Below are 10,107 nucleotides of genomic sequence, written 5' to 3' on the forward strand. Positions count from 1 at the left end.
TTCCAAAGTACCAGATGCTCCATTTGCAATGAACTCACACTCAAAAATTCGCCACGCCCAGCCCTTGAAAGCCACGGGGACCAAAATCGGCACCCAGATAGCCAAGGCCACGCCCCATCCAATGCCGCTATTTTCCAGCTACACGGACGAATACATCGAGATTTTCAAGCAGCTGAACCCCCTATCGGACGTCTCAGTCAACTTGGAGCTGCTCCACCCCAAATCGCGGGGAAGCGTGACGCTCCAGTCGAACAACCCGAAAGATTTCCCCATCATCGACCCCAACTACTTCTCGGACCCCGATGGGGAGGACCTGGAGAACATGTACAAGGCCGTCCAGGTGGCGCTGAACTTCAACAGCACCAAAACATTCCGGGACCTCAGCGCTGAGCTGTTCTTCATCCCCTACCCGAACTGCGACCGGCAGTTTGAGCTGCGCAGCAAGGACTGGTGGTACTGCGCCCTCAAGACCCTCTCCAGCACTGTAAGTGGCTGATTCTGGCCGGGAAGCTGGAAGGTTCAAGTTGGGGTTCTTCCAGCTCTTTCATCCGGTTGCCACTACCAGAATGGGCCCCGATCCAGCCACTTCTGTGGTCGATGCCAAGCTGAAGGTCCACGGAATACGGAGGTTGAGGATCGTGGATGCTGGGGTGATTCCGGACCACATCAGCGGCCATCCAAATGCCGCAGTGGTGATGATTGCTGAGAAGATCTCTGATGAGATCAAGCGCGAGCATTTGGGCTGGGCTGACGTTGACTAGTGTGTTGGAGGGCAAATAAAAGCATGTGGAGCAATTGTGGAGGTTTTCCCTATCTGCTGGTGGCGGCAGCTTGGAGGTGCCTCCAGAGGTTGGGGAGCAATGGGCTGTTGAAGTTGGGCTAGCACTGCGCTGGTTGAGGCCATGCCCTACTTGGCTGGGGATTGATTTGCCGCGGCCCTGAAGATGGTGGGGCGACGAAACTTTGTGACAATATAGCCGGGAGGGGGGTCTAGCAACAGGGGGTTTGAAACGGTAAATTTGGCAACGCCTTATTTAAAACGCGGCAATCCAAAACAGTGACGAGCCCAAATGCAAGTTTTGCGTTGATCTTCTAGTGCCACGATTGGTACCATGCGATATTTTAAGCGATTTGGGCCAAATTGGTTAGAGCTGGACCATCTCTACTAAAAGGTAGATTTGGCAACGCCGTACTCCCAGTCGTTTAGCCGCAAGCGGCTTTTGAAAATTTCCAAACGTGCAAGTGCAACTTTTGCGATGACATCAAACTGAAAAAATCCCTGCAGCGCCATTTTTTCGAGAAATTTTACAACATTTATGCCCCTAGTAGGGGGAAGCCAGGGGTTATCGCAGACTACAACAGGCAACGCTGCATTAAGAGCGGTTTCCACGAAATCATCAGTTGAACATTTGCAAAAATGCAAATGCAACTTTTGCGTTGATCTCGAACTTAAAAAATTCCTGCTACAAGATCTTTTAAGGGAATTGAACCAGGATTGGGTTTAGAGTAGCGCAGCTCAGACACTATTTAATGCTCAATGCGGCAACGCTGTGCGCACTTCGGTCTCGAAAAGATTGACATTTCAAGTTTTTGAAAATTGCAAATGCAACTTTTGCGTTGATCCCGAACTTAAAAAATTCCTGCATCAGCATCGTTCCAGGAAATTTAACCAGGATTGGCTGTAGAGTAGCGCTGCTAAGACACTATTGAATGCTCAATGCGGCAACGCTGTGCGCACTTCGGTCTCAGAAAGATTGACATTTCAAGTTTTTGAAAATTGCAAATGCAATTTCTGCGATGACATCAAACTTAAAAAATTCCCGCAGCGCAATCTTTTTGGGAAATTTTACCAAATTTATGCCTCGAGTAGCGGAAGCCAGGATTTATCGCAAACTAAAACAGGCAACGCTGCTTCGGCAACTGTTTCTACGAAATCATCAGTTGAACATTTGCAAAAGTGCAAATGCAACTTTTGCGTTGATCTCAAACTTAAAAAATTCCTACATCGAGATCGTTTCAGAAAATTTTATGAAATTTGCGTCCCTGGCAGGCCGAGTAATTCTGCATCTAATGGTACAATCGGCAACACTGTACTCATCTGGCGCTCGATAAAATCGACTTTAGAATATCTTTAAAGTGTCAATTGCAACTTTTACGATCACCTCAAATTTAAAAAAATCCTGCATCCAGATCTTTTGAGGGATTTTGGTGAAATTTTGGTCCTGCCTAGAGAAAGGCACGTTCTATTCAACGCTCAAATGGGCAACACTGTATTCGGCTCCATCTCGGCTGCGTCGATATTTGACGTTTTTTCGAAGTGCAAATGCAACTTTTGCGTTGATCTCGAACTTGAAAAATTCCTGCATCAAGACGTTTCTAGGGAATTTAACCAGAAATGGGTTTCGAGTAGCATACGTAACACCTGATCAAAACCTAAACTTGGCAACGCCGTATACACGTCGGTCTCGAAAATATCGACATTAGAAGTTTTTGAAAAGTTCAAATGCAACTTTTGCGATGATCTCAAACGGAAAAAATTGCTGAGACAAGATCGTTCACGCAAATGTTACGAAGTTTGGGTGCCCAGCAGGCCAAGTGGAGCCCTATCAAACGGTAAAGCCGGCAACGCTGTATCCGCGTTTATCGCTAAAAAATTAGCATCTAAACACTTCAGATGCAAATGAAACGGTTCAAATGCAACTTTTGCGTTGATCTCAAACTTAAAAAATTCCTGCATCAAGATCGTTGGCGGAAATTTTACCAACTTTGGGTATGTAATAGCCCAGGTGACCAGCTACTTACTGCCAAATTTGGCAACGCTGTATACACATCGGTCTCGAAAATATCGACATTTGAAGTTTTTGAAAAGTGCAAATGCAACTTTTGCGATGATCTCAAACGGAAAAAATTCCTGGAACCAGATCTTTTGAGGCAATTTTACCAAGTTTGGGCCTCAAATCGCACGGGACAAGATCTACCAAACGCTCAATTTGGCAATGCTGTGTCTGCTCCCGTTTCGAGGCAATCCATGTTTGAAATTTTGGGAAAGTGTAAATGCAACTTTGGCGTTGATCTCAAACTTAAAAAATTCCTGCATCCAGATCGTTGGCGGAAATTTTACCAACTTCGGGTCTGTAATAGCCCAGGTGACCAGCTACCCACTGCCAAATTTGGCAACGCTGTAGCGGCCCCCCTTTGGAATAAATCTTCAGTTGCACGTTTTTAAAGTGCACTGGCAACTTTTGCGTTGACCTCACACAAAAAAAATCGCCCCGTTGAGGCTGTTGGAGCAATTTGGGCGAAAATTGGCACGTGAGGAGCCGAAGGCAGGCTCTTTCCAACAGCATACGTCACACCCTCATAGCGCGGCCGGTTCAATCGCAAACGGCACGTGCAGATGACTTGGTTTATTCAAACAAAAAAACTGGCTCATTGCGGCTCAACGAGCGCAAACTGTTGGCAAATCCTGCGGCTGCTGAACAATTGCCGGCTTATCAGTGTTCAGTGAAGACAAGACGAGGAAAACATTGACAGAGATCAGGTCTGAAGCCCACTTAAGCGCCGGCAGACCGCGCTGAACCAACAAACTGCAAAAGGCAAATATTGACTTTGGAACCGTACCAACAATGGCCTGAATGGATCGCGATTAATCCATCGGATCGGAAAATGAGCTGAAAAACCAACAACAGCAACTGCATGTTTACCAAGTTGATCGAGGACAATGCAGTGCATGCGAGCCATCATCAGAGCCATCGGGATATAAATGGGTGGCAGCTGCAAGGCAGACGATACAGTTCTGATTGGCCATGGCAGCTCTTGTGAGGGTCCTGGTGGTCGCGCTTTGGTGGTGCCAAGTTGTGATCAACGCCTCTTTGACTGAGTACAGCGATGTGGCAATAGCGCAACGTGTGGAGCGGTTGGTGGCCAATTTGGACACCTACGTTTTCCCGGTGAATAATGATGCGTTCTTTGAAACGGTGGACGATTTGGCTGAGGATCCTTGCGGTGAGTGGTTTTGACATGGTTGTATAGAGGTGTCGGTGCTCTTTCAGGGGGTTTTTGAATTTTTTGAATCCGACCACAGATGGCCGAGTTATGCCCTAAATTGCCCAGGTTGTCCCGCTTTTTTCCCTGGGGATTTTCTCCAATTTGATTTTTGAATAACTCGCAGGTTTGGCGGGCGATTTTCAATTTTCAAACGCCATCTTGTAGGCAATTGGGGTGGCTTTAAGGGGGTTTTTCAATTTTCGAAATCGCTTCCTAAATAACCAAGATACGCGCTAATTTCACCTAGTTTTAAACGCAATTTTTGCGCAATTTTCAACTTACTTTGTGAGCAGGCCCGGTAGGTTTAAGTTGGGGGCGGAATTGAAAATTTTGAGTTCAAAAAAAAGTTTTGCTCTTTTTTTGATTTTTTTGGTGAACAGTTCTTGTAGCCGAAAATGGGGGGCAGAATTGCCAAATTGTCGGCTTAAAAAACGCGTTTTCTTTATGTTTCTTTAAATATTTCAGCGAGTTTTCAACCGATTTCAAATTTTCAAACCGTCACGTCCGGCCAAAGTTCCCATCATTCCAATGTTGCCAAAACCCTCAAAATGCCAGCAAAACCAACAAAATTATGCCCCAAATAGACCCCGAGTTAAAAGGGCTGTGGGGAAATTTTCATTTTTTGTGAACAGACCCTGTAGCTGCAAATTCCCGGGAATTTCTTTTTGGTGAAAACCACCTCTTTTTGGCCTGGTTGCCACCCAAGTGCCTTTGAGGCTCCTCAACCGGTTTCAACTGGAAGTTTGAGGCCCTAGTAGATGCGACTCAAACTTCGCCAAAACCCCCATTTTCTCAACTCCATTGGCTGTAACTCAGCGGTTTTTCCTGCGATTTTCACGCCCCAAGCAGCAGTTTTTGGCCGAAATGGCAGGCTTTCCTGCAGGGGCAAAACCATCAAAATCCAGCCAGTAGCAACCAGGAGGCACCCAAAATTGTACCAGCAGAAAATCGATTTCAAAAGCTGCAGCTTCGGAATCAGTGGCTTTGGGAACTGTTTCCAACTCCCCTGATGATGGCGCAGGGACGAAACTTTTTAGACGCCAAACCGCAAGTTACAGGCCATCCAGTGAGCATACTGGCAAAGCTGGGTCGTTTTTAGTTTGCGAGCAATCGATTGTTGAAGTTTGCTTGCCCCATTTAAGCCCCAGTGACTAGTCAAGGGAAACTCCTGTCCGATAACTCCCCTGATGATGGTAGCGAGCTGAAACGTCTAACACTTAAAGACCAAGATAGCGTCTGCCTAGCGCACATACAGGCAAATTTCTGCCGATTTCAGTTTTGGAGCACTGACTTTTTGAACTTTGGCCCTTTCCATTGAGGTCAAGTTGTTGCCCAGGGAAACTCTAAACGTTTTTTCTACATGTTCCCAAACTCACACAGCAGTGAAACTTGGCTCATTTAAGGACAAAACAATTCCCGATCGAATGCCGGTAGGCGCAACTTTGTGTTTGTTTTTGTTTGAAAGAAATCGATTTTTTGTCTGTTGCCGCTTTAAATCAATAGCTGCAGTCTTGGGATGACCGGCATGCGATATAGTTTGCAACTCCCCTGATGATGGCGCAAAACTGAAACTTTTCACCCTGGAAAACCGAGCTGTGCTCCATCTGGCGAGGGTACTGGGAAAGTCGAGTTTGTTTCAGTTTTGGAGTATTCAGTTTGCGAAATTTTGGCCCCATTGCCCCAGCCCAAGTAACTAGTCCGGATAATGTATGTATTAGCACTGCTCTGATGATGGTGGACGGCTGAAACTTTCCCCACTTGGAGCCGAATGGTCGCCCTATTTGTTGCACATATCGCCAATATTGTGGCGTGTTCCAGTTGCGACTAGCATTTAATTTTCCAAAGCTTCGTGTGCTCCATTGGCCCATCGCGAGTAACTACTTCGGATTAATGTCTGTGCAACAACACACCTGATGATGGTGGACCGCTGAAACGTTCCTCGCTTGGAGCCGGAAGGTCGCCCTATTTGTTGCACATATCGGCAATATTGTGGCGTGTTCTGGTTGGGAGTGGTGATTACTTTTCCAAAGTCTGGTTTGCCCCATTGGCCCAGCCCAGGAGAACAGTCCGGGTTTATGTCTAGGTGACAACTCTCCTGATGGTGGTGGGCGGCAGAAACTTTCCTCGCTTGGAGCCGAGAAGTGGCCCTATGTAATGCGCATATACAGGAAACTGTGGCTGTTGGCGATCAGTCAAATTTGGAAGTTTATTTGCTCCATTGAGGCCCCAGGAAAATTTCTGGTTGTGTCAACTTCAGCGGCTTGTAACTCCGCGGCGTTTAATGGGATTTCTGAAATTCAAACACCCAGTTTTTGGGAAAACAATGGGCTTTCCAATGAACCCAGGCCCATCCGAATCCGACCAGTAACTACCGAGATACGCCCTAAAAACCATGTGTTTCCAGTGGAGGGCGACTTCGATTTCATCATAGTGGGCACGGGCAGTGCGGGCGGCGTTTTGGCCAACCGTCTGACCGAAGTTGCCAACTTCACCGTTCTGGCGCTGGAGGCGGGCGAAGAGACACCGGTCGAGTCCGACATGTTGGGCGTCAACATCTACCTGCACCGAACCAGGCACAACTGGGGCTACAACACCACCGTGCAGGAAAACATGTGTCTTGGTAGGCCCCAATTTGCCCCAAAAAGCCCTAGTCCAGTCGCCCTTTTTCATCCCCCGCAGGCTCCGTCAACGCACGATGTCCCTACCCGAGGGGGAAAATGCTGGGCGGCAGCAGCGCCATCAACTTTGGCATGTACGTGCGCGGCCACCACGACGACTTCGACCATTGGGAGGCCTTGGGGAACCCTGGGTGGGCCTACGATGACGTGCTGCCCTACTTCAAGAAGGCGGAATCGGCCACCTTTGGGGACGATATCGATCTGGAGTATCACGGATTTGGGGGCCCACAGAAGACCGGCGTCCCTAATGACACGCCAGTACTGGTAGGGAAACTAACCTCCAAACGGTGCGTGCGCGATTCTATTGGGCTGTTGCAGACGCAGGCACTGATCGACTGTCACATCGACCTGGGCAAGACTGAGAAGGACTACAACGGGAAGGACCAGGATGGAGTGAGTCGATTGCAGTTCTTCCTGGACGGCAACACCCGGTCCAGTTCGAATGAGGCGTTCCTGAAACCGGTGAGGCGGCGCCCCAATCTGGTGGTGAGCACCGAGTCGTACGTCACGCGCATCCTGATCACCAACCAGACGGCCGAGGGCGTGGTCTACATGAAAAACGGCAAGGAATGTACCGTGCGGGCGAACAAGGAGGTTCTTCTGTCGGCTGGCGCGATCAACTCGCCCCAGGTGCTCATGTTGTCGGGCGTGGGGCCTCAGGCTGAGCTGGAAAAGCATGGCATCGAACTGATCCAGGACCTGCCGGTCGGGCAGAACATGCAGGACCATCAGTTCTTCCCGGGCATTTTCTACCGGACCAATCAGACGCTCTACAACATCACATTGCTGCAGATGGTGGACCTGTGGAAGCGGAACTTGCGCCCCCTGACGCCCAGTTTGGGCCAGCAGACTGTCAGCTTCTGGAATTTCATTGGCCCGGAGGACAGCCAACCGGAGGTGGAGTTTTTCTTCTTCGGCCCGCCCCTCATCACGCCGGATATCGCCGTTATCCTCGGGTGAGTGCTTTGGAGGTGGTTGTTAACTCCCCTGAAGATGGCGCTGGGATGAAACGTTCCTCACTTGGGCACCGACGAGTGCCCAAGCCAACCCACATATTGGGACGTTTAATGGCTCTTTGGTTTAGGAGCAATTAATTTTTTTGCGGGCTTGCTTCATTGAAGCCGAAAAGTTGTCCAGGTGGAGTAGAGCTTTTTTTGCAGCTTTGCGGTCATTAACATTAGAGCATCTTTTCAACTCCCCTGATGATGGTAAAAGGTTGAAACTTTTTTCTCTTGGAGACGCAAATGGGCTCTCCATGGGGCACATATAGGCAGATTTGGATCACCTTCGGTTTAGGAGCTTTGAATTTTTGAACTTTGGTCTGCCCTTCTGGGCGCAAACTGATGTAGAGGCAAACTGGAAAAATAATTTCTGCCTTGTCCTGGGCTCGTATGCCAGTCAAATTTTGCTCATTTATAGAGAAAAAAACGTTCCATCCAATGCCGTTAAGGGCACCTTTGTGTCTTTTCTCAATTTCAAGAAATACGTTTTTGAATATTGCATTCATCGTGGGCCAGTTGCTGCTGCTTGGCCATCAGTAACACTAGATCATTTATTTAACTTTCCTGATGATGGCAAAAGGTTGAAACTTTTTTCACTTGGAGTCGCGAATGGGCTCTCCATAGGGCACATATAGGCAATTTTGGGTCAGTTTCGGTTTTGGAGCTATGAATTTTTGAACTTAGGCCTGCGCCATTAGAGCCAAACCGATGTCGAGGCGAACTAGAAAAATGATTTCTTCATTCTTCTGGACTTGTATACCAGTGAAACTTTACTCATTTATAGGGAAAAGAATGCTCTATCCAACACTCTCAAGGGCATATTCGTGGCGTTTCTCGATTTTGAGAAATAATTTTTTGAAAATTGTAGGTCAGTTGCTGCGGCTTTGGGATCAGCAGCATTAGACAACTAGTTTACAACTCCCCTGATGATGCACGGAAAATGGAGTTTTCCACTCATAAAAACCTAAATGCGCTCTATTCAAAGCACATACTGGCAAAGTTGAGTCTTTTTGAGTTTTGGAGCAATCTATGTTAGAAGTTTGCCAGCACCAGTGAAGCCCTGGTGACGAGGCCAGCTTAAGGTCCGTGCACCAACTGCCCTGATGATGCTGGGGAGCCGAAACTTTCCACAGTTAGAGCCAAACAGCTGCTGGATTTGACGCACATATAGGCAACGTTGCACTCTTTGTGCTGTTGCTGCAATTCATTTTTTTTAAGTTGGTTTGCCCGATTGCCCCCATGTGACAAGGGCAGATTCACTTCTCGCTGGCAACTCCCCTGTTGATGCTGGCGGGCTGAAACTTTCCACACTCGAACAGCCAAAGACGCGCCATCCACTGCACATATTGGCAACATTGCGCCGCTGTTGCTTTATGAGTGATTGATGGTTGAAAAGTGAAACTTCCAGTCCAGTTGCGTTTTTGACAGCTTCAAACTCGCTTGCAGCTACACGGAGGAGTACGTGGAGATCTTCAACCTCCTGGACGCTTTGACGGACATTTCCGTCAACGTGGAGCTGCTCCATCCGCGGTCCACCGGCAGCGTCACGCTGCAATCCAGCGATCCACGCGACTTTCCAGTGATCGATCCCAACTATTTTTCCGATCCAGAGGGCGTTGATCTTGAGAATGTCTACAAGGGCGTCGAGGTGGCGCTGCAGTTCAACGACACCGAGACTTTCCGCAGTCTGGATACCGAATTCTTGCTGATCCCCTATCCAGAGTGCGACGCGCAATACGATCAACTGTCGAAGGACTGGTGGTATTGTGCGATTAAAACGTTGGCCAGCACGGTGAGTGGTGCGAATGGAGTGAGCTCTGGATGAGTTGAGGTTGTGTTGCAGCTGTTCCATCCAGTGGCCACCACCAAAATGGGTCCAGATGCCGCCACCTCCGTGGTGGACTCCCAGCTGAAGGTGCATGGAGTTGATCGGTTGCGGGTGGTGGATGCTGGCGTCTTTCCAGACCACATCAGCGGCCATCCGAACGCGGCCGTGGTCATGATTGCCGAGAAGATCGCCGACGAGATTAAGAGCGAACATTTGGGCTGCAGCTATTGGGTTTAGGTTAGTTTGACTGGATTAGAACGAACATTCGAAAAAACCGATTTGCGTTGCTGTATTTGATCCCCATCCGACTTGGAACAGTCGATGAAACTTCGATGCAGTTTCGATAAGGTGGGGCGGGGCTCTGGCACGAAAATTTCGGCGATAAAACGCCGAGTTTTACGAGCAAAGTTGCGCTTTATCGTTCTGGATCAGGGGGGCGGTTGGCGGGCCGCATAGGCGCGCTTTGAAAGCCTGCGGCCGCCTGAGGATGGCCCGTGTGTGGTTGAAACTTTTGGTTCCTCTAGCCCAAGGCCTGGGCTCTGCAGTGGTGGGG

General features: G+C 48.6%; 2 protein-coding genes across 2 annotated transcripts in view; both read left to right on the forward strand.

Annotated features, from left to right (window-relative positions):
* The window catches only part of LOC109537643 (uncharacterized GMC-type oxidoreductase Mb1310), a 10,269-nt gene extending 9,473 nt beyond the window's left edge, over nt 1-796 (forward strand). The window contains exons 7-8 of the mRNA XM_048663118.1: nt 139-484; nt 540-796. Of these exons, the coding sequence (XP_048519075.1) occupies nt 139-484; nt 540-761 (568 nt within the window). The 3' untranslated portion in view covers nt 762-796. The remainder of the gene's footprint in view (nt 1-138; nt 485-539) is intronic.
* Nucleotides 797-3,775: 2,979 nt separating this feature from the next.
* On the forward strand, nt 3,776-9,832 carry LOC109537642 (4-pyridoxate dehydrogenase). The gene is made up of 6 exons (XM_019904448.2): nt 3,776-4,005; nt 6,452-6,667; nt 6,727-6,989; nt 7,044-7,681; nt 9,173-9,518; nt 9,570-9,832. Exons 1-6 carry the CDS (start codon nt 3,807-3,809, stop codon nt 9,789-9,791), a joined length of 1,884 nt encoding a protein of 627 aa, XP_019760007.2. The 5' UTR covers nt 3,776-3,806; the 3' UTR covers nt 9,792-9,832.
* The last annotated feature ends 275 nt before the right edge of the window (nt 9,833-10,107 follow it).

This window comes from Dendroctonus ponderosae, unplaced genomic scaffold, assembly GCF_020466585.1.
Source record: "Dendroctonus ponderosae isolate FM_Combo_2020 unplaced genomic scaffold, Dpon_F_20191213v2 Dpon_F_20191213_12, whole genome shotgun sequence".
NCBI lineage: Eukaryota > Metazoa > Arthropoda > Insecta > Coleoptera > Curculionidae > Dendroctonus > Dendroctonus ponderosae.

What these genes read in the sequence shown, in the direction of transcription:
- LOC109537642 (XM_019904448.2), top strand. Translation starts at nt 3,807, where the DNA reads ATGGCAGCTCTTGTGAGGGTCCTGGTGGTCGCGCTTTGGTGGTGCCAA. An exon ending in TTTGGCTGAGGATCCTTGCG is followed by an intron (nt 4,006 to 6,451) that starts GTGAGTGGTTTT and finishes ATGTGTTTCCAG; the next exon opens with TGGAGGGCGACTTCGATTTC. An exon ending in CTAATGACACGCCAGTACTG is followed by an intron (nt 6,990 to 7,043) that starts GTAGGGAAACTA and finishes GGGCTGTTGCAG; the next exon opens with ACGCAGGCACTGATCGACTG.